The 25079-nt window shown below is 40.6% G+C and overlaps 1 protein-coding gene across 1 annotated transcript in view; it reads left to right on the plus strand.

The window, feature by feature from the left end:
• The window catches only part of ADCY2 (adenylate cyclase 2), a 348725-nt gene that overhangs the window by 225540 nt on the left and 98106 nt on the right, over positions 1–25079 (plus strand). Inside the window, exons 5-6 of the mRNA XM_074329098.2 lie at positions 21389–21537; positions 23974–24085. Coding sequence (XP_074185199.1) covers positions 21389–21537; positions 23974–24085 — 261 coding nt within the window. The remainder of the gene's footprint in view (positions 1–21388; positions 21538–23973; positions 24086–25079) is intronic.

The raw sequence follows: 25079 nt of genomic DNA on the forward strand, positions 1-25079 counted from the left end.
CAATGAAAACATGCAGAGTGGGTGGAACTTTCGTATGTTATTGTTGACAAAACTAAGATTCTGATCTGTGCAGAGTGAGGTCATACACACAGCCATGTATAGGGGTTGGGACTTCCGCCTGGTTGTCTGGATCTGTGCGCCCTGCCCCCTTCCCTCCCCCACGCCACAGAGCCTCAGTTCTGTGCTCACCCGCCCCCACCAGCTTCCTGCCCCATCCTCTCCTTTCCCACAGGGGTCATGTCTCCTGATTCCATTTCCTGGGCTGGTTTTCCCTCCAGTGTCTCATTTGTACCTTGGAACATAATTCTAATAAAAGTAGGTCCTGTTTCGTGTCTAAGCTCCTCTACGCAGACCAAGAAGTCCCGAGGGCAGGCTTTGTGTTGTGGGCGTCTTTTCACTGACGTGAGCTAGAGTAGTACTGGCTTTGATGGGGGTAATTGAGTGTATATCAAAAAATGTATGGATTTTTTTTCAGTTATGTTTAACATTCAATATTATAATTTTTTAAATGGTGCAGAAAAGAAATTAGAGGATTTTAAATATAATATATCATTCTTTTAAACTAGTAAGGGTTGTGTACGTTTATACCTGCTTGCTTTACATATGCCTAGTTAAAACCTTTCACTGAGCTTTAATAAAAACTTGGAATACATGTTATAAAATAAAAGAGACGTATAGAGAAAGGCAAAAAAGACTAATGCCAGGGTAAATAAAAGAACTGTTTAATGCAAATAAACTGTCTCACAAGTTGTCAAAAGAGAAGTTTAAATCTCAAACTCCTCGTCTTTTGCGTTTCTCTAATGACGAAAAGAGCAAACTCATGTAAAATATGGTATAATGGCAGGGATGATGCACGTGGATGGGAAGGAAAAGCGTCTCCATGCGGTGTTCCACTGTCAGGTTCCAATATGTGCAAAAGGCTTTGGCAAAGACCACAACATCCACTGTCACACCACCCAGAAATATGAATCCTACTGAGATCTCAGAGCAGGAGGACGTGGCATCCTGGTAGCTGTTCGTCTGCTTCCAAACTCCAAAAGACACATTTTTTAGTAACTATTTCTCAATATTTACTATGCGATTTACTAACTTCTCTGAATACTTTTAACACAATAATATTGTCTTCTAAAATCATTAAGTAACTTGCAGGAGTCTTGTTCAGAAGGAGAGAAGTCATTATGTTGATTGGAACAAACACATTCTGTACTGATGTGGGCAGAGCAAGAAAATAATGGTCTTAGATACAGAATAATTGTGTGTATGATTACTCTCCACTAACTAAGATTAACAACATGTTTATTACCTTTAACTAACCAAACTCATTAAAGCTAAAGTATCCCATAGGTGTAAAGGATATTAAAAGTGAAACCATTGCTTACTGAACCTCCCTCCTTCCATTGGGAATAAGACATTCTAAGTGTTGACCAGGTAGATGTGGGGCAAGTCAACTACAGATAACACCAGGGATGCAGGATGATGCCCTGGTGACTGGTTTGAGGTCTCCAGATCGATGCTTCCCTGTTTGCTTGTGGCCACCCAGCTGTGTCATTTCTCAATGATTCTGTTACTTCTCTGTAGAAAAAGACAGGAAAAGTATAATCTCTCTAGATTTCTTTTTTTTATTATTCAAGTTTATTGGGATGGCAATTGTTGCAAAGTTACATAGATTTCAGGTGTACAGTTCTGTAATACATCATCTACATATCACATTGTGTGTTCATTTCACCACCCAGAGTCAGTTCTCCTTCCATCACCATATATTGGATCCCCTCTTACCCTCATCTACACCCCCCCACACACACTTTACCCTTTGGTAACCACTAAACTATTGTCTGTGTCTATGAATTTTGTTTCTTCATTTGTTTTTCTTGTTCTTTTGTTGTTTTCAATTTTATATACCACATGTTAGTGAAATCATATGGTTCTTGACTTTTTCTGTCTGACTTATTTCTCTTAGTATTATAATCTGAAGATCCACCCATGTTGTGGCAAATGGTCCTATTTCATCTTTTCTTACCGCTGAATAGTATTCCATTGGGTATATATACCACAACTTCTTTATCCATTCGCCTATCGAAGGACATTTTGGTTGTTTCCATGTCTTGGCCACCGTAAACAAAGCTGCAATGAACATCAGAGCACTTATATCTTTACAAATAAATGTTTTCAGATTTTTTGAGTAGATACCCAGGAGAGGGATTGCTAGATCATGTGGTAATCCTATTTTTCATTTTTTGAGGAACCTCCACACTGCCTTCCATAGCGGCTGCACCAGTCTGCATTCCCACCAGCAGTGTATGAGGGTTCCTTTTTCTCCATAGCCTGTCTAACACTTGTTATTATTTGTCTTGTTGATGGTAGCCATTGTAGATTTCTACACAAACAGTGCTAATGAAAAGTTCATCAAGGTAACATTTAATACATTTTCTTTCATATGTGTGTTTCATTATTTAAGCTGTCTAAAACCACAATGCAATAGTTAATTTCATGTATTAACTTGACTAGACCATGGTACCCAGATGTTTGGTCCAACACCAGTCTAAATTTTGTAGTGAAAGTATTTTTGAAAGATTAACATTTAAATCAGTAGACTCTGAGTAAAGCAGATGTCCCTCTGTAATGTGGGTGAGCTACATGCCATCAATGGAAGGCTTTAAGGAAAAAGACTGAGGTCCCTGGGCAAGAGGGGATTCTGCCAGCAGACTCCAGTTGCGACATCGTTTCTTCCCTGGGTTTCCAGCCTGCTGCCCTGTCCCGCAGAATTAAGACTTGACAGCCCCTACATTCGTGTCTTTCAATTCCTTAAAATAAAGATGATAGGTATATGATAGATTGATATATAGATAGATAGATAGATAGATAGATAGATAGATAGATAGATGATAGATGAATAGAGATGTAGATATAGAGATCTATAAAGTTATAGATATATACATGTCCTATTGTTTCTGTTTTCTCTGGAGAAACTTGACTAATACATAATAAGCACAAATTTGAAAATAATGATCTAGCAAACAAAGGTATTTTTTAATTGTAGAAATAAAAAGTACGACATTGTATCACAACAGGGAATTTCATCAGTCAGAACCTTTCTTATTTTATGCCCCAGTCGTCTAAGATCAGCTTCGCCCTGTAAGAAGCCACAAGCTTTTAAATTCTGATGCAAGCTGTGAACTGTGATGAGACCTGCAGTGTTTATCAATGACTTGTTCTGTCTTCACTAACTCTGGAGTAGCCCAGAATCCATCACAGCTCCACTAGTTTCCTAAAACATGTTGCAACATGTCTAATATCAGAATCTAAGTGCAGCCAGCCCTGGGAGGCATAGTAAGGAGACCCCATGAGTCTGGGTGATAGGAAATAGTGTCTCATGATTTTCATGAGAATCACCTGAACGAGTGGTACTTCTTAAAGGGGCAATGAAAGGGAATTGGAATAAACACAGGAAGAGCCAAAGGAATCAGTGGTGTAGGTGCGTCATGCCTGAGCAGTACGAAAGCACCGCCACTTCCAGGCAATGTGAACATGCGTCGTTTCCCATAATGACCTTCCTTGTGCACAGACTTCCTGGGAGAGCAAACCCTTAGCGCACAGTGAATGCACAATGCCCACCGCGTGGTAACCACTGAAGACAGATGCGGTTGCTCGTAGGAGCTTTTCATTTATGGAATGTTCAGGGTTTTAATGTAGTTATTTTAATTCTGTGCCTATTATATGAAAAACACAGCAGTTAACCTAAAAGTAAGCTTTGCACACTGTAAGATGTGGGGGGGGAAGGTCCCATGGAAATGGAGAAGTTGTGGGTGTCCATCCCAGAGCTGCGACCTTCTGAGTGACAGAGAGACTGAATTGCCTTTAATTCATATGAAGACGTGGTCCTCATTCCACCTTTCTCAAGCACTCTGGTTCTTTCTAATTTGTTCTATGTTTACCCAGTTTGAGAGGTTGCTGGAAACCCAAGTGGGTGGGACGAAGCTGGTGCCTCAAAATACTATTAATTCTTTAAACATTTATTGAGTGCTTATTATGTGTAAGACACTTGAGAATGTTTTTTAAAAGAAAAATTGACAGTCATTAAGTGAGAAAATACGCAGCATGGACTGAATGGCTTTACTGAAGACCTGTGTCATTATACTGTCATTATACTTTATGACAGAACACAAAATCCAGCTTTCCGTATCAACAGTGTATTTCCCAGTGGTATATGAAATGTGTGCGTACCCCTGCATGTTTAAAAACGAACTCTTTTTACCCAACATCTACTCTCCCATATAGTAACTTCTCTAAGATTTGATCTGTGGGTAGTTCTTCATTTCTTCCTGATTAAATCAGTTCTTACGTGATTTTAATTATGTAAATTTCAAGTAAGACAGATAGATGATAAGCAAGGGAGGAACTTTGAAGCTAGAAATGGAGAAATCATTAACACTTTAATTCTTCAGTTACTAACAGCTTACCCATTCTTATTTTAAACTCAATCTTGTATTCCTTCTTTTTCCGAAATTTTTCAGTTACACATTTTCAAATTACAATTGTAATTTTTCAATAACAATTTTTCAATTTGACATTCAGTATTTTATATTAGTTTCAGGGGTACAGCTTAGTGGTTAGACATCTATATGATTTATGAAGTGATCCCCCTGACTAGTCTAGTACCCATGTATCACTATACATAGTTATTACAATATTATTGACTGTATTCCATATGCTTTACTTTACATTCTCGTCACTATTTTCTAACTACCAACTTGTACTTCTTAATCCCTTCACCTTTTTCACCCCCATCCATCCTCCCATCTGGTAACCATCAGTTTGTTCTCTGTATCCATATGTCTGTTTCTGTTTTTGTTTGTTTGTTTGTTTGTTTATTTTGTTCTTTAGATTCCACATATAAGTGAGATCATATCGTATTTGTCTTTCTCAGTCTGATTTATTTCACTTAGCATAATACCCTCTAGGTCCATCTATGTTGTTACAAATGGTAATATTTCATTTTTTATGGCCAAGTAATATTCCACTGTATATAGGTACCACATCTTCTTTATCCACTCGTATATTGTTGGACACTTAGGTTGCTTTCATATCTTGGCTATTGTAAATAATGCTGTAATGAATATAGGGGTGCATCTATCTTTTATTGTTTTGAATTTCTTCAGATAAATACCTAGAAGTGGAATTGCTGGGTTATAAGGTAGTTCTATTTTTAATTTTTTGAGGAACTTCCGAACTGTTTTCCATAGTGGCTGCAATCCCAATATTGCATGAGGGTTCCCTTTTCTCCATATTCTTGCCAACACTTGTTTTTTGATTTATTGATTGTAGGCATTCTGATAGGTATGATGTGATATCTCTTTATGGTTTTAATTTGCATTTCTCTGATGATTAGTGATGTTAAGCATCTTTTCAGCTGTCTATTGGCCATCTTTCTATGTGTCCTCTTTGGAGAAATGCCTATTCAGTTCTTCTGCCCATTTTTTTTCTTAATTGGATTGTTTGGATTTTTCGGGTTAAGCTATATGAGTTCTTTATTTTGGATATTAACCCCTTCTCAGATATATCATTGGCAAATATCTCCTCCCATTTAGTAGGTGTTCTTTTTGTTTTGTTGATGGTTTCCTTTGCTGTGCAAAAAGTTTTTGTTTTGATACAGTCTCATTTGTTTACTTTTTCTTTTGTTTCCCTTGCCTATGCAGATATATCAGAAAAAATATTACTAAGGATAATGTCTGAAAGTTTATTTCCTGTATTTTTTTCTAGGAGTTTTATGGTTTTGGGATCTTACATTTAAGTCTTTAATCCATTTTGAGTTTAATCCATTTTGGTTATATGGAATAAGGAGGTGGCTCAGTTTCTTTTCTTTTTTTTGCATGTATCTGTCCAGTTTTCCCAATACCATTTATTAAATAGACTATCTTTTCCCCATGCATATTCTTGCCTTCTTTGTCATAGATTAAATGACCATATAGTCGTGGGTTTGTTTTCTGAACTTCCTGTTCTGTTCCATTGATCTATATGTCTGTTTGTATGCAAGTGCCATGCTGTTTTGATTACTATGGTATTGTAGTATAGTTTGATATCAGTGGCATGACACCTCCAATTTTGTTCTTTTTCATCAATATTGCTGTGGCCATGTGGGGTCCTTTATGGTTTCATATGAGTTTTAGGATTAATTGTTCTAGTTCTGTGAAAAAGGCCATTGACATTTTGATATGGATAGCATTGAATCCATAGATTGTTTTGAGTAGTGTGGACATTTTAACTATGCTAATTCTTCCTGTCCATGAGCACAGTATATGCTTCCATTTATTTGTATCTTATTCATTTTCTTTCTTCAATGTCTTATAATTTTCCAAGTACACATCTTTTACCTCCTTGGTTAAAAGTATTCCTAATATTTTTTTGATGCAATTGTAAATGGGATTGGTTTCTTAACTTCTCTTTCTGGTAGTTTGTTATTGGTATATAGAAATGCAACTGATTTCCAAATATTAAATTTGTATCCTACTACTTCACTGAATTTATTTATCAGTTCTAATAGTTTTTTTGGTGAAATCTTGGCGTTCTCTGTATATAGTATAATGTCATCTGCAAATAATGAAAGTTTTACTTCTTCCTTTCCGATTTGGGTGCCTTTTGTTTCTTTTCCTTGTCTGACTGCTGTGGCTAGAGCTTCCAATACTATGTTGAATAACAGTGGTGAAAGGGGACATCCTTGTCTTGTTTCTGATTTTAAGGAAAATACTTTTATTATAGCCTTTCCCCATTGAGTATGATGTTAGCTGTGGGTTTGTCATATGTGGACTTTATTATGTGGAGATATGTTCCCTCTCTTCTCACTTTGTATGAGCTCCTGTGTGAGGACTGACCCCCCCCCCCCAGAGGGGGATTCACCCCAGTAGGCTTGTGTGCCTACTGAGACCACCTTTTGAGTGTGCCACTTGTAGGGCTAATTTGATAGTGCTTTCTTGTGGCCTGAAGCCAGCCTCCTGATGTATAAATTCTGACACTTGTTGGGAGAGGCTCCCATGCAGGCCAAGGTTAGCCCCTGCGTGGGACCAGTCCGGGGCTACTTGGCAGGAGGTACTAAGCTATCCACAGTTGGTCGCTGCCTATGCTGGATCTGGAGGCACGTGGGAGAGGCCACACTAAGAACTGAGGCAGGCTGCCAGTACTGGGCCTGGGGCAGCTTACCAAAAGGCCCAATGTACCTCTCAGGCCTGATGCCACCTGCAGGCTGCCTATAAATCTCAGCCACTGAAAGAGGCTGTGTCAGTGTGCAATTTGGGTGAGAGGGTCCCAGGTAGTCACCAGGGTGGGTTATGTGTTCACCAGGTTAATGCAGATTCAGGTTTGGTGCCAGTTTTGACCCCAGGGCCCCTCACAAAAGTCCCAGAGCATACCATGGACAACCACCACCCACCTCAGGTCCACAGACCCCCAGGAGTTTTCCAAGAAGGATTTCAGCATGGTGTAGAACTGGGTACCAGGCCACCTAAAGTGCCTCAGGCAGGTCTGAAGGAGTTGGGCAGGGCAGGATCCCAGAGAGTCACTGTGGTGGGATGTGTGGTATTCACCAGGCCAGTGCAGTTTCATATTTGGCCATGTGGGGGAGGGCTCAACAGAGGAAAGATGGCACCTACCTGTAGGCTACACATGAGTCAGGCTCTACACAGGGATAATGGCAGCTGTCCCTCTAACCCTCGCCCTGAAGTCATAGAACTCAGTTTTTCCCTGTGTGCCTCTGATACCTCTTGAGTTGCTGTCCCTTTGTTGGAGCCAGGTTGAGTGAGATGAGTGTGTGGGCACTTTAAGAAAACGTCTGGATTTCTAGCTACCTTCCATCTCACCTGGAGGGGCAGAATTTTCAACGATTTTCATAGCCAGATGTTGTGGGCGCTCCTCTCCCTGGCAATGCAACCCTGGGCGGGGACCCCAGTGTCAGGCTGGGACCCCCTGCTCCTCAGGGGGACCTCCATCCTCAAGATATCCCTCCAGATGCTCAATCACTACATGTTGGCATAGGACCAGTGTGTTTTGTGTCCCCACCCCTCCTACCAGTCTCAACATGTCTTCTTCTTTATATCCTTAGTTATAGATGTTCTGCTCAGCTATGTTTTAGCTGATTCTCTGGATTGAATGTTCTATAATTTAGTTGTAATTTTAATGTGGTCATGGGAGGCCACAAGCACAGCCTTAACATAATCTACCATCTTGCTTGGAACTCTGTATCTCCTTGACTTCTAAGTCAAACATGGGGAAACGTTTTGATTCATCTGGTTTTTGATAGAACAATATTATTTTAGCATTTGGTACATGTTAAGAAGTAGGTAAAAATGAGAGAAAAGGCTGAAGTTGAGGCTTTGTTGTTGGTGGTGGTTATTTTGCATGTTTTGCTACTAATTATTCTGGCAATTTCCCAAAGTTAGAATGCTGCAGTAAAAATGAGTGTATTCTCTGGTGTTACTACAATGATCCACTCACAGAAGATGATGCTCCAGTGGGTCTAGGACATTCTAGAGGAAAATGGAGGAGGATTTATGTTTAGTATTAATTACACAACTGAGAAATACTTCTCTCCATCAAAGAGGTGCCTTAAAACTCGGTATTGTTCACTGTGTGTGCAGTGGAGACATTCGTGACAGCATGTGAATCAAACTAATTGTACCTCTTACTTGATTATGAAAAAAAAATGACATGTGCGTTCTTCTAAATTAAGTCTTTCTCACACAAATTACTGGTTGCCACTATAAATCAAGCAACATGTGTTCTGAATGCTGACGGCTGCAGTATTAGCTATTGAGTGGGGAAATGAGATACTTTGCAACTAAACTTGAGGGGTTTTTTTGTTGTTTTTTAGGTGTGTGGGTTTTTTTTTTTTGTTTGTTTTTTTGTTTGTTTTTTTTTTGCTTTTTTTTGCTTTACCTAAATATAAGCGTCATAGAACTGCTGCTTCACCAGCTTCTACAGCAAGAAGGAGACTGGGATGGTTTACTCCCACCCCTCCATTTTAGGGTGAGGAAAATGAGGCCCAGAGGTGTGAGGGGTGGCCTGAAGTCTCATTCCAAGTAGTTGCCAGCTCAGACTTCAGTCTCAACCTTCTAGTTTGTGTGCAGTGACCTGGCTGCCCCACCATCGTCCTGAATTATGATGTAAAACAGCCATCAGCCACTGAAACCCAGGCTGTGACAGATCCCCACATAAGTCAATACCATTCAGACACAGGCAGTGGGGGAGCTGGGATTTGCTCCCAGACTGGTGACCTCCAAGCCTGTGGTCTGAGCTGCTGCACTCCCCTCCTCAGCTGAGAACTCAGTAATTACTCAGAAAGTATTATTTTCCAAGACGATCCATTTTATGGCTTTTATTGTAAAGTGCAGTGTGTTGAATAACAGATGAGAGACGGACTACGGACATCACAAAAACAACGTCCTTTGGAGGAAGGATATGCATTTCATTGCCCTTACTTCAATTGTCAGTGAAGGTTCTAATGTGTCTGCAGTGCCTTTAAGTGTGATTTTCCTAGAACTTTCTCTATACCAGGAGTCATCCAGCTGCAGCCCCCGGGCCAAATCCAGCCCACCACTGTTTCTGTGCAGCCACCTGAACTAAGAATATTTTTTACATTGTTAAGTGATTTTTTTTTAAATCAAAAGAAAAATAATATTTCATGACACATACTTCATGACACATGAAAATTATATGAAATTAAAGTTTCAGTTCCCACAAATAATGTACTGGCACACAGCCATACTCATTCATTTGCTCCTTGCCTCTGGCTGCTTTCCTGCTCGGATGGTAGAATTGAGTCGTTGTGACAAAGATGGCATGGTGGAAAAGCCTGAGCTGTTTATTTCTGGCCCTTTACAGAAAGAGTTTGCCCATCCCTGCCCTAGGCGCTGCGGATAGAGGCTCTATGCCCTGTTTGTGGGCTCCACGTCGTGTCCTCCTGATGGTATAACTCCACTTCTTTACTGTGAGGCAACAAGGCACTAGAACTCCCACAGCCGCACAGAGGAAACGGGTCCTTGTAAGTGGCAAACCTCAGAAGCTGCCCAGCCGTTACTCGGGCTGCATAGTTTAGGTGATGCTGCGAGACAGGGACCCAGAGAAGGCAGCAAGATGGGGGGCAGGACAGTTAGAAGATAGATAGGAGAATATTTAAGGAGCCTTGAGAATATTTAAACAAGGGAGGCATCGGAGATGGAGAGGCCGTGGGGAGAAGTCTGAGCAGCACAGAGCCGCGTGGGTGCCTGTGTATGGACCGCCTCCTTCTGTCCTGTGGATAAGGGGTCTGCCAGGGCTGCACTGTGTCTCCCAAAGTCACATGCTGACGCTCTCACCCAGAGGACCCCAGAATGTGACGATTTTGAGAAATAGGGTCTTTAAAGAGGAAGTTAAATTAAAATGAAGATACTAGGGTGGATCCTAACCCAATTCGACTGATGTCCTTATGAGACAAGATTAGGACACAGAAGAAGCCATGTGAAGACACAGGCAGAAGAGAGCCATCCACAAGCAAGGAAGAGGTCCCAGAAGAAAGCAAACCTGCCCTCACCTTGATAGCAGTTTTCCGGCCTCCAGAACTGTGAGGAGATGCATTTCTATTGTTAAATCGCCTGGTCTGTGATACTTGGTTACTGCAGCCCTGGCAAAGTGCCATGTGCCCAGCTTGGCAAGCCCACCTGTACAGCCTGCTGGTCTCCATTTGTACTGTCAATGCCGAGGGTCTGAACAGACACATGACTCAGAGGGTGGCAAGTCCCGTGTTTTGTTCAGCACAAAATAGCCCACCCATATTTGCTTGTATCCATACACGGGGTGATTCTCCAAGGTTTGTGAGTTCCAAGGACGAGAAGCACATGGTGAGTCTATTGACCAGGTTATCCATCACATTCTTACATACAAGAACATTTTAACCCCATATAAGGTACCCAGCAGGCAGTGGAATAGGATACCTGGAGCAGGCGTGTTCACCCTTCGCACTGTTAACACTAAGAGCCGAGCCTCCTGTGCTGTGGGGGCCTGGACTGGGCACCGTAGGATGTTTAGTGCCCCTGCCCTCTGCGCACAGTGAGATCGAGGCCCCACAGCAAAGGCAAGAAGGTGAAGGAATAAAAGCAGCTATGACCTGACAGCCCACGGTAGTCACAGGCCTCAGAGAGGGACTCGCGGGTGAAACCACGAAGGACAGACCCCAGGGAGGTGACTGTATCCTGGAAGATGCTCCATTGTTCACTGACACATCCCCTGGGTCCATGGGGCTGTGTCCTGGGCTTCCTACCTGCCTTAATAACTCACATCCTCCGGGTACTTGAGCACCATTGGTTTCTACACCTCATCTTTCCCATGAAGGGTGACGTAGGAGGACGGACTATTCGCCAGGGTCCACCCTCCTCTTTCAGGGGGTCCAAAAGGTAGTGCTCACATCTCAGTGCATCTGTCTCCGACTCACGCTGACTGTGGTATTGGATTGACCTTCACTGCTCTCCCCCCAAGTATCAGTTGTGGTGGTGGTGGATTTTTTTCCCAAATTTATTTGGGATCTAGCAGGAGCACCCTTGAAAGTAGCTAGTACACCTTACTATTTCCAGCATGCAGTGATCCCCCATCATCCCTCAGTCAGAAATTGGGAATGCCTTTTAGTTTGTGTCCAGGTTTGTGGGTATTAGTAAGAATTTTCTGGACTTGGTCTATTCAGTGAGACTGGTTGGAGGGGTGGGCAGGCTTGAGAATCAAGCGTACCCTGCCCTATGCTTAGCTCTGGAATCTTCTTGGCCATTGGTTTGGGGGGTTTATGATACAGGGCCATGCCCTTTTTTGTGTTGTTGCCATAGTCGGCGAACTGTCTTTGTTGCTTTTGATAAATGTTGGCCATGTTGTTAGAGAGGGAAGTCGTACTCCGCAGTTTTACTGTGACACACAAACTTGGACACCTCTCTTATTTGTACATGTATAGTCACCACAAACCGAACCAGAATTACTGATCATGTAGTGTGATGAATACGTAGAATTTCAAAGGGTACGTAAATAAAACGCATTATCCCTGCCCCCTGCCCCCACCCTCCAAAGTAATTTTGACTATAACTGGGGTAACCAATGTACATGAAAGAGTTAGCGGACAATTAATGACAAGTCGGCATTATTGACTAGGAAATCACTGCTAATTCAGAAACAAAGAACAACGCACGTGGGCTTAAACTAATCAAAGGAGACTTCCCAACCATCAGGCTAGCATACGGGCTCCCTGTGGGCCAGGTACTGCTCTAAAACCTTTGCGAACAATTCCTTTACCCCACAGCAACCCCGTTAGGAGGGGCTTTTCCAGGCCCCTTAAAGATGAGGGGCAAGAGCAGATTTAGAGGAGAAGGAACAAGGAAACAAAACACACGATAGAACAGGAGAGAGTGTGCAAGGGGAAATCAGCAGACCGAACTCTTTGGAATGTTACAAATGAATTGGTGAAAAGTTGTAGATTGGACTGGATCAGATAATGAACGTTGTAGAAATGCTTACATTTGAATTTTTTTTTTAACAGTCATGAAAAGGATCAATGCATTCACTAGGTAATTGATACTGTGAATGTTTTTGATATTGTGCCGATGTTGTTAGCAAACTACAACCAGCAAGTGCATAGTTTTACAGATAGAAGCATTCAGCTGCAGCAGGGCATTTGCAAATATAGTTATTATCGTGAGGTTTTTTTGAAATAGTTATTCTGAAAGTTCATAATGCTATTTCGCTTTTTAAATGTTTGGTACTTCAAAACATGATTTTTACTCTATAGTTTTGCAGTATTGAGTACAGGATGACTGAGCATCAGGCATCTCATTTTATGTAAGTTTCACAATTTTGAATCCAGTTTGAGTAAGAAGCCTGAGGTCCGTCAACTGGATTGAAATTTTGAATGCTTCTTTTAAAGATCTTCTTCTCTGTCATAGTTGCCTACATCATATGCAAAGAACATCTTGCTTTGGATAGTGTAGTGTAGTATAGTATGTTTTTATGAGCTACCAGAAAAATTATTTTAGTGAAATTCCTAAACAGAGAGCAGAACGTTCCCAGATATGTCAATGGATTGCTGAGGATTGAATCATGAAATATTTGAATGGCATTGCGTTCATTCTCTCCTTTCGTTCCGAAATTCTTTATGAAAATAACCCTCCTCAATCCTATCCAATTTTTGGCTTACTTTTATTGTCTTGAAAAAAGTTAACTGTTTAAAAAACAAAACAAAACACTTTTTTCTGAACTACCGTGTTTCCCCGAAAATAAAACCTAGCCGGACCGTCAGCTCTAATGCGTCTTTTGGAGCAAAACTTAATATAAGACCCGGTATTATATTATATTACATTTATATTATATTATATTATATTATATTATATTATATTATATTATATTATATTATATTATTATATATTATATTATACCCGGTCTTATATTATAGTAAAATAAGACTGAGTCTTATATTAATTTTTGATCCAAAGACACATTAGAGCTGATGGTCCGGCTAGGTCTTATTTTCAGGGAAACACAGTAGTTTACATGAATTTACATCTAAAACAATCTCAAATTGAAAGTAAATCATAGTATTTGTAGATAGCTGCTTAATTTCCATTGCATATCTTGTTTGCTATGAGACATTTGTAAGAGTCATTTGACCGGTTATTTGAGACAGAAGCCACAACGTGAGTGTCGTGGTGGGGAATGAAATAGCCTTCACCTCATTTCCTCACCGAGAGCTGATCCCCTCTGTCTTATCCTACATAAGCCCAGCCTGAAGCAAATGTTTGATGAGAATTAGAAGACGAATGGTAAGTTGTGTGTGGAGATGGACATGAGGTGAATTCACAGAAAATCAAGTTGGAATCCCAAATGCGTGAGACTTGACTTGAACCTGGGCACTGGGGGGCCTCGTGGAGAGAGAAGCTCTGGGTCTCCAGGGCCTGTACAAAGTATTTAACCCTTGGATCCCCCACACCTTCGGAGCCATGAATATTGGAAGCACCTGCCCTCCAGTCTGCATCTGATGGAAAACATGGTCCTTTGTACCCCACACTTGGAATCAGGGTGGGCTTGTTTCTCACTTGAACTAGTAGAATATGGGGAAATCATGCTGTGTGAGTTCTGGAGTGCCGCCTTCGAGGCCCTGAAGATCCCTTCTTGCTTTCTGAGGCTGCTGCCCTGAGATCCCTATTCAGAAGCCTGTCCATCCTAGTGGAGGGTTAGTGGCCACCAGGAGGAGAACCGAGACCCAGCCACCTGCCAGCAGCAACTGCCAGACACAAGTGTAACCAGGGCTATATTGGGCTTTCCAGCCAGGCCAACTGTCACGTCAAATGCAGTCATGTGACTGGCCCACAGCAAGACCAGCAAAGGAACCACCCAACCAATGCACAGAATCATGAGAAAAGAAAATGCATTCGTGTTCTAAAGCACCAGTTTTTGGGTGATGTGTTTTGTAGCAATGGATAATTGAAACATACCCCTAATCGAAATCAGGCTTGAGCTCAAGTCAGCATGAGCCAAGGAGCTCATGCTGGTGGAATAATGTGCTGTTTTCCTTAGAAATCATTGCATAGGATTCAATATTTTATCAGACATCAGCTTTTCACATGTAAACTCAGTGCTCTTAGAAATCTGCTCACTGTTTGATAGATACTTTTATTGGCATGCCGAAGTTGAGAATTCCCAAGCTTATCTATACGGATGTAGTTTTTTCAATTAGTCAATAAATATTTTTTAACGTAACAGCATCTTCTCATTGGCCGTGACTTCCATCCCCATGCTGGTCTCAGTTTCTGTTTCCTGGCAGAAAACGTGCCCTCTTTTCCCTTTGGCTGCAGTTTATCAGTTATTCATCCCCCCTTGAGCCCCCTCCACACTGCGCCTGGGCTGTGCGCCTTCCCTCTCACCGATGCTGGGGTCAGCAGCAGGAGGAGCCCTCCCCAGCATCATTTACATGAGCATTTGGATTTGTACCTGCAGAAAAACAATGAGGAGAATGCCAGTTCATCAGCTCCAGAAGATAGATAGCAGAACACCTTTAAGAAAAGGATATGACAGTGTGAATGCACACTGTGAATCTCCACAGTTGCCCTAGAAATCTATGTGTGCGTGCCTACTAATGCATATTGTGACAAAATTAAAGACATCTATCTATAATATATGTATACACCTATAGCTATGTAGATATCTGTAGTTATAGCTATATACATGTACACATATATGACACACATGTATTATATATGCATATATTTATTGTATACATTCTTCCATTAGTTCTTTCTTTCTTTTTTTATTTTTTAGTTTCAGGTGTACAAAACAATGTAATAGTTAGACATTTATACCACTCATGAAGTGATACTCCCTCGCCCCCCATCTCCTACCCCTCTGACATCATATACAGCTGTTACAATTCCATTGACTCGATTCCTTATGCTGTGCTCCACATCCTGGGGAGTACAACTATTAAATTATAGTTGACATTCATTGTTTCTGTGTTTCCCCCAAAATAAGACCTAGCTGGACAACCAGCTCTAATGCATCTTTTTGAGCAAAAATTAATATAAGACCCTGTATGATATATGATATGATATGATATATGATATGATACATGATATGTGATATATGATTGATATATGATATATGATATATGATATATGATATATGATATATGATATATGATATATGATATATGATATAAGACCCGGTCTTATATCATATCATATCATACAAGATCTTATATTAATTTTTGCTCAAAAAGATGCATTAGAGCTAATTGTCCGGTAGGTCTTATTTTTGGGGAAACAGGGTATTCAGCTTCAGCTTCAGGTGTACACTGCAGTGGTCAGGCATCTACACTGTCCATGAAGTGGTCTCCCTAATAAGACAAGTGTCCATTGGATACCCTATAAAATCTTTACAACATTATTGATTATATTCCCCAAACTGTCTTTTGTATCCCCGTGGCACTATTATAGTTACCAATTTGTGCTGTCTAATCCCTTCCCTTTCTCCCTCTTCCCTACCCCCCTCCCATCTAGCAACCCTCAGTTTTTCCTCTATATTTCTGAGACTGTTTCTGCTGGTGTGTTCATTCTACTCTTTAAATTCCACATATAAGTGAGATCACATGGTATTTGTCTTTCTCCGTCTGACTTATTTCACTTTTACTTTGCATAATGTTCTCTATGTCCATCCATATCATTGCAAATGGTGAGATTTCATTCTTCTTTATGGCCGAGTAATACTCCATTGTATAAATGTACCACAATTTTTTAATCCAGTCATCTACTGATGGGCATTTCAGTTGTTTCCATGTCTTGGCTATTGTGAATAGTGCTGCAGTAAACATAGGGGTGCATAGATTTTTTCGAATTAGTGTTTTGGATTTCTCTGGATAGATACTTAAGAGTGGGCTGGGTCATAAGGTAGTTCCATTTCCAGTTTTTTGAGATACCTCCGTACTGCTTTCCATAGTGGCTGCACTAATCTGCAATCCCATCAGCAGTGCACAAGCGTTCCCTTTTCTCCAAATCCTCGCCAGCACTTGTTGTTTGTTCATTTGTTGATGATAGCCATTCTGACTGGAGTGAGTTGGTATCTCACTGTGGTTCTTACTTGCATCTCTCTAATGATTAGTGCGGTTGAACATTTTCTCATATGTCTGTTTACCATCTGTATGTCCTCTTTAGAAAAATGTTTTTTCATGTCCTCTGCCCATTTTTTAATTGGGTTGTTTGTTTCTTTTGGTGTTAAGCTGAATGAGTGTTTTATAAATTTTGGATATTAACCCCTTATCAGATGTATAATTGATAAATATTTTCTCCCATCCAGTAGGATGCCTTTTTGTTTTATTGATGGTTTCCTTTGCTGTGAAGAAACTTTTTAGTTGATGTAATCCCATATGTTTATTTTTTCTCTTACTTCCCTTGCCTGAGGGGAAATATCAGTAAAAATATTACTAAGGGTAATGTCTGCAAATTTACTTCTTATATTTACTTCTAGAAGTTTTATGGTTTCAAATTATACATTTAAGTCTTTAAGCCATTTTGAATTTATTCTCATATATGGTGTAAGGAGGTGGTCCAGCTTCATTTTTTTGCATGTGTCTGTCCAGGTTTCCCAGCACCATTTATTGAATAGACTCTCTTTACCCCAATGTAAATTCTTGCTTCCATTGTTGTAGATTAAATGACTGTATAGGCATGGATTTATTTCTGGACTCTCTATTCTGTTCCATTGATCTGTTCCATTGATACTGTTTTTAATGCCGGCATCATGCTGTTTTGATTACTGTAGCCTTGTAGTATGATTTGATGTCAGGTATCATTATACCTCCCACTTTGTTCTTATTCCTCAAGATTGCCGTGGCTATTCAGGGTCTTTTATGGTTCCATATAAATTTTAGGATTGTTTGTTCTATTTCTGTGAAAAATGTCCTTGGTAGTTGATAGGAATTGTGTTGAATCTGTATATTGCCTTAGGTAGTATGGACATTTTAACTATATTAGTTTTTTCTATCCATGAGTATGGTATGTTTCCATTTATTGGTATCTTCTTTAATTTCTCTTTTCAGTTTCTTATCATTTTCTGAGTACAGGTCTTTTAGTTCTTTAGTTAAATTTATTCGGGATTGTTTTCTTAATTTCTCCTTCTGATATTTTATTATTGGTATATACAAATGCAACTGATTTCTGAATATTAATTTTGTATCCTGCTACTTTACTAAATTTAATTATCAGTTCTAATAGGTTTTTGGTGGAGTTTTTGGGGTTCTCTATATATAGTATCATGTCATCTGCATGTAATGCCGATTTTACTTCCTCCTTACAAATTTGGATGCCTTTTATTTCCTTCTCTTTTCTGATTGCTGTGGCTAGAACTTCCAGAACTACGATGAATAAAAGTGGAGAAAGTGGGCAACCTGTCTTGTTCCTGATCTTAAGGGGAATGGTTTTAGCTTTTCCCCATTGAGTATGATGTTAACTGTGGGTTTATCATATATGGCCTTTATTATGTTGAGATACAATCCATCTAGTCCCTCTTTCTTAAGATTTTTTATCATAAATTGCTGTTTGATTTTGTAAAATGCTTTTTCTGCATCTATTGATATGACCATATGATTTTTATTTTTCAGTTTGTTAATGTGGTGTATGACATTAATCGATTTGTGAATATTGAACCAACCTTGCATACCAGGGATGAATCCCACTTGATCGTAGTGTATGATCTTCTTAATGTATTGCTGAATTCTGTTTACTAATATTTTTTGAGGATTTTTGCATCTGTGTTTGTTAGGGATATCAGCCTGTAGTTTTCTTTTTTTGTAATGACTTTGTCTGATAGTGTGATCAGGATGACAGTGGCCTCATGAAAAGAGTTTGGGAGCCTTCCCTCCTTCTAGATATTTTGGAATAGTTCAAGAAGAATAGGTGATAATTCTTCTTTGAATATTTTGTAAACTTCACCTGTAAAGCCATCTGGTCCAGGGCTTTTGTTTATTGAGAGCTCGTTGATTACTGATTCAATTTTACTGGTAGTAGTCTATTCAGAGTTTCTTTTTCTTCTTGAGTTAGCCTTGGAAGGTTGTATGCTTCTAAAAAATTATCCATTTCTTTCAGATTGTCTAATTTGTTGGCGTATAGTTGCTCATAGTATTTTCCTAAATATTTTTGCATTTCTGTGGTGTCTGTTGTCACTTCTCCTCTTTCATGTCTGATTTTATTAATTTGGGTGCGCTCTCTCTCTCTCTCTCTCTCTCTCTCTCTCTCTCACTTTTGATGAGTCTGGCTAAAGGTTTGTCAATTTTTTTATCTTCTCAAAAAACCAGCTCTTGGTTTCATTGATCTTTTGTATTGGGTTTGTTGTTTTTTGTTTTTTTTTTGTTTGTTTGTTTGTTTTTTGGTCTCTGTTTCATTTATTTCTGCTCTGATCTTTATTTTTATTATCTCCTTTCTTGTACTCCCTTTGGGCTTGTTTTGCTGTTCTTTTTCCAGTTCCCTTAGGTGTAAGGATAAAATGTTGATTTGAGATTTTTCTTGTTTTCTTTAGTTAGTCCTGCATTGCTATGAATTTCCCTCTTAGGACTGCTTTTGCTGAAGCCCATAGATTTTATGTCATTGTGTTTTCATTTTTGTTTGTCTCAAGGTCTATTTTGATTTCTTCTTTGATACCATTGTTGACCCATTCATTATTTAGTGATATGTTATTCAGCCTCCCTGTATTTGTGTGTTTTCCATTTTGTTTTTTTTCTTGTAATTGATTTCTAATTTAACAGCACTGTGGTCAGAGAAGACGTTTGATATGATTTCAACTTTTTAAAATCTATTGAGACTTGTTTTGTGGACTAACATGTGGTCTATCTTGGAAAATGTTCCATGTGCACTCGAGAAGAATGTATATTCTCCAGCTTTGGAGGGGAGGGAGGTTAGTGACTGAGACGGGCTGCTGGTGGCAACAGGGATTTAGTCCTGCTGGAGATGCTCTGAGGAAAAGTGTGGAACATGCTCCCATCTGCCTGTGAGCGATGTGGGTGTGGAAGCTGGGGTGTTTCTCCATCAGTTACTTCCTGATTGGTTGAGACACAGGGGACTGTAGATTTATGAAGTCGTAGACTGCAGGACTTCCAAAGGAAGCAGAAGGAATATGGGTAGACAGGACACCATTGGCTAGAAAAAGCATGACTAGAAACATATGTGACCATTGGGAGAGCCTATTGATGGTGGCTTTAAATGCAACCATCAGTAGGAAGATTGCTCTGTACCCAAGAGCATACACAGGTTATTGTCACAAGATGATAATTGCAGAACTGTATCAACTGGGTATGACTTGCTATGTTTTATTTTTTCTTAGTCCTGGACTCACCCACCACCCACCAGAAAGAGTACCAGATTGTTTTTCTTTTTTAAAAATCTAATGAAGCCAACCACCAGACATCTCTGTAGACACGCAGGTTCCACTGCAATTTCTAAATAGATAGAGTAGGTCTAAATTCATAATCTGTTATATTCTACATGCTACCATTTCTTATCGCTGTTTTGGAGGTTAACAAATTTATATTCAGTGTCTACGTGCTTTGATTATGACAGGGGTTTGGTGGCAGCATGCCCCCCTTTCTCTCATCTGGCACTGCTCTGTCCATGTCTGAGGGTGTGACCAGCAAGGTCCCCTGACTGTGGCTGATGGCAGTTTCACTCTTTTCTCACTAACTGTCCTCCATCTGTTTAAAAAGATTTTGGACATCGTTCTTGATACAGTTGGCTAGTACCTGTCCTTTTATGATTTATTTCTGTTTGCCACACCTGTTTAACGTGTTTTTGTTTTTATTTTACTTTTATTAATTGATTTATTTTGGAATAATTGATGATCCCTTCCTCATTTTCACAGTTAGCTGGTTAATCATACATTCTTTGACTCTTTTTGTCACTAATGTGGAAATTGGATCCATTCTGGACTTTCTGTAGTCTAATATAAATAAAGACATGAAAGAGGACTTCCAGAACTGCTTCAGAAAGTGGCAAGAACAATGAGATAAGTGTGTTCAAAGTGAGGGGGAGTGTTTTGAGCGGGATTGATAGCAATGTCTCTTTTACTACAATATTTTTTTTGTTTAAACATTCACCGCATTGTTTGATCATACCTCATATAAACTTTCAAAGATTACCCTTCTGTCATGCTTTTCCTTAAAGAATATTGCCTGTTTTCCTTGAAGAGATTGGAAAAGCACCACTCTAGCTAAAATAAATGCATATTAAAATAAATGTAATATTGCATGCTGTGGTGTCCTGAATTTAAAGACCAAAAAGAGAAGAAAAGCTCCTATCACTTCTTTGTGTTCCACCTGTAGATTTCATAGATGACATTTTACAGAAGCAATATTCCTGACTACGTCTTCCTAATAGTTCAGAATCTCTCAAAGGGATTGAAGGTTCATCACAGAGGAAATGAAATATTTGAAAATATTTGTCTCAGCTAGGAAACATGAAATATTAGTTGACTTTCTTGTACTTTAGCTCTCATGTGAACAAGCAGGTAAAAATGACTGTTTCCTATCTGAAACTGAGCACTGGTTCCTGACATTCTACTGTGATTTCTGCTTCCCTACTTTAACTTCAAAAGAGAAAAACAACATCCTTGTGGAAATAACCTCCCCCTCCCCTTTTCTTCACACTGCAGAACATGTGCTTGGAACTCAATAAATAAGATAACGCACTCTGACCTCAGAAGATTTTTTTTTTCAGTATGTGCTTCTAGCATCTGTATTTTAACCTGTTAGAAATCGTCCTCAACTCTGCCCCACTGCAAATCAGGGATGATGATTTCACATGTTACTTGGCTGTTCCCTTAGTCATTTGAAATGTCGGTCTTTCCTCCACACCTGTCCCAGGAGCGGCTTCTGCTGTCCCTGCTGCCAGCTCACATAGCCATGGAAATGAAAGCAGAAATCATCCAGAGGCTGCAGGGCCCCAAAGCCGGCCAGATGGAGAACACAAACAACTTTCACAACCTGTACGTCAAGCGACACACCAACGTCAGGTGCGCTGCTCTGCTGTTGTTCTTCCATAAGCCTGGGGAGCCCGTTCCATTCGCTGCATTGGGGACGTTTTTAACAAGGAGCCCACGGCTAACAGTGGCCTGTCTCCTTGTAACTGTTAACCCTTCGCACGTGGAGTAGATACCACCTGTGCACTGCCTCTTGGGCCTTTACGTTGAGATAAGAAAATAGGGTCCCCCACTTTATTGGACTGAGTCAGCCCTCCTAACTCTGCTCTCTGTGGCTGACCTTCAGTCACAACATGGAGATAGGTGGACAGCGGGGTCTTTATTCTGGGAACTCCATGGTGTCCCTGGAGCCCAGGACACTCCGTGTTGCAGTAAGATTGAGGGGAGAGTCAGTGAGCTCTCAGCACAAGGACGATTCCTCAACATGGGCTTGGCAGGCAGGCCCCAGAGAAGCCTGCACTTTCAAGGGCAGAAGGAGGAGGGTAGTGGGGGAGGGGACGAGGCAGGGGTGTGAGTGGCAGGAGGTAAGGCCCCCCGGGGCCATCTTGGAAGCTGACGGCCATAGTAGCTAAGGCAAAGGATTGGTTAGGCAGCTTCAATGGCTGTAATTTCCCTCACGTTGTCTAGAATATGTGGGCAGTACGGAGTTAAACTTAAATTCATGCAATGTATTTGGAATCCTAAAGTAACTTAAGTACTTAAAACTCAGAAATGTAAAACCTTCGATGGCATGGAATACCAATTATTTTTTAAAGAAATATGAAACGATGTAGCTTTTTCACCCTGGAACAGGACAGGTCTGAGCAAAGAAGCAGGCACAAGGCATGGGTAACACAGATCATCTAGTCAACAGTTGAGGGTTTGGGTCTTTTCAATGAAAACCACTGGGTTTGCAGATGGTACCAATAAGATCAGCGGCTGACTTTAGTCCTGCTTGGACCATTCATTCAACAAGATGTGTATTCTCTATTAATAGTATTTACTACCTCTTTACTATCTAATGATGATGGTGATGATGATGGTAGTAATAACAATAACGAATGATAATAATAACAAGGAGAGGACAGGGAGGAAAGAAAGAATTTACAGACCCATTGCTTTCTGAATCGTCACAGCTTTCTTCTGAATCCCTCCCACGAGTGCCGAAACACTCACAAACACATTACGTCTTGCAAAATAGACACTTCTCTTAGTCCAATGCCACCAATCCAGCTCTGAAATGAGCCCTCATGTAGCCCAGATCGTAGAGATTTTCCCACACTCTCCGGCTCAACTCTTTTATTTCCTCCCTCCTCAGAGCACCGCTCTGGTTTTAACCTCCCCCCGCCACAGAACTCTTTCTTGCTAAACTCACTAGCAGCTGTCTTGCTCGGAACCTACGACTGCCTGGCTTCCACACCCTTATCTCCTGCCTGCTCAGCCGTGCCCGGCCCGATGACCTTGCCCTTGTGCTTACAGAATTCTCCCATCCCTCCGTCTCCTGACATTGTGTCCCCTGTGTTGTCTTCCTGCTGTCTCCTTTGTTGTTTTCGCTTCCCTAAACCTAGCCTTGCCTATAAATTAGTGTTTACAGGGCTCTCTCCTCACTCCTTTCTGTTCTCTCCCAGGATTTAATTACCATCCACATGAGGCTAAGACACAGAACTCAACCATAGCTTTCCAGACTCCTCTACCCACTGGAGGTCTTCCTTCTGGGTTTTCCACAGACGCCGCCATTAAACTTAGCACAACCAAAGCTGAGCTGGTCATCTTCGCCTACGAGCCTGTCCTGATTTGCCCCACCAGCGTGTACATCCCATGTAGAGAAGCTGCACTGTCATTTCCTAAAAGTGACTTTCCTGGACTCCTCACCATCTAATCACCACACACACACACACTCCTCTCTTATAGTGCTCTGCTGTTTCCTTTATAGCACTTATTATCATTGCTATTGGCTATTTTCTGGTGTCCTTATTTGTTTGCTCCATCACCCCAACTAAACTCTGAGCTTCAGGAAAGTGTACTGCGGCTGCTTTATCCTGGCAGGTAGTAAGTAATCCAGAATATTTTGGTGAGTCATTTTTCTTTTAGGAAGATTATTATTCCAATTTTTCTTTCAGTTAATAAAAACAGGATTGGGCTTTTATTATTTTGCTTCTTTTACCTTAGGAATTCTATTAGTACAAACTCATGCTACAATTCAAATAGAAACATGCTAATTTGATATCAGAATTATGACAGTGTAATGAACTGTCAGGAGGAATACCAGAGAGGGCAGGTGTGTCAGCCCTGAGAGAGAAACGGCGATCGGTAGGAATGGAAGGTTTAGCCAATGTTTATGTATTCCCTGTCCAGGGAAATGACATTTTTATTATGAAATTATAAATAGAAAATGTAAAACAATATATGCGCTTTTAATGGGAAAAGCTGCCCTTCCTTTCTTAAGGAACGGGTAGTTGCCAATGCCGCCCTCTGTCTTCCTGCCCACAGCATCCTGTACGCTGACATTGTTGGGTTTACCCGGCTGGCCAGTGACTGCTCCCCAGGAGAACTGGTCCACATGCTGAACGAACTCTTTGGAAAGTTCGATCAAATTGCAAAGGTGAGTATTCTTTAGTGGTTCCCTTTCATTTTGAAGTTGTATAAAATTTTGGCTTGCTTGTCCTCTGGCCCCCTTACCAACTTTTTACTTTTTCATCAAAAGCACCCTTTAGGAATGTTGTTTGTAAATTTTTTGGAATGATTTGCCATCGAGCCCCATAAGCCTCAACCCTACGTCAGGGATGAGACCTGCCATCGTTGCATAGAGTTAGCACGTTTTTGTCTAGTTTGAAAACTTCTGCTTATATGTAATTCAGCACACACATAGCAAGTACGTTTAAGATGAAGACTTTTATGTGTACACGTCTCTGCTGTTCTAAGGTCCCCTTTAGGCATTCTGATGTCAAGAAGGGGGAAACGTGGTTTCTTCTCATCCAGTTGTACTGTCGTGTCTTCGTACTGTTAACGGCGGTCTGGAAGAACCCCTGAAAAGATTGCACACCCTCTCCTTAAGCCCTTTATTTATTACATCTCATTTTGGGTCATTGACCCTTGTGCCTCTTGAGCAGAAATTCAGTTCAGTAGTTGTCGTTCATATGCTCATTTATGGGAAGTTTCACAGAGAGGAAATGATGACAAGTGATCTAAAACCATACTAGACCCTATTTGTTGAAACTGTTAGGGTTTCTGGTGGGAATATTGATAAAAAAAAATTTTTCTTCTTTGTTAGCCCTTTACTTCTCTTAAAACAGCTTAATTCTTTCTTTGATTTGTTGTTTCCAACAACAACAACAACAAAAATACGTATTATGATGCTTATTAAAATGTGTCATTTTTCTAGGGAAGAGTTGGCCCCCAATGTACTTCACTGCCACACTCATCTTGCTTTTGCACCATACGCACGTTCCCGCCACGCCTCTGGGGAATAAACCCGGCGTGCAGAGGCTCTCAGAGGCACCCTTCGGTCAAGTTCCCCACCAAGTGCCTTTTGCTGCCCGACTGACCAGCACAGCTCCCACTGGGGGTCCTGAAAGTCAGTAAGGGTACAGGTCTTC

The sequence above is a fragment of the Rhinolophus sinicus genome, chromosome 3 (assembly GCF_057876585.1).
Source record: "Rhinolophus sinicus isolate RSI-liver-muscle chromosome 3, RSI-T2T, whole genome shotgun sequence".
Classification (NCBI taxonomy): Eukaryota; Metazoa; Chordata; class Mammalia; order Chiroptera; family Rhinolophidae; genus Rhinolophus; species Rhinolophus sinicus.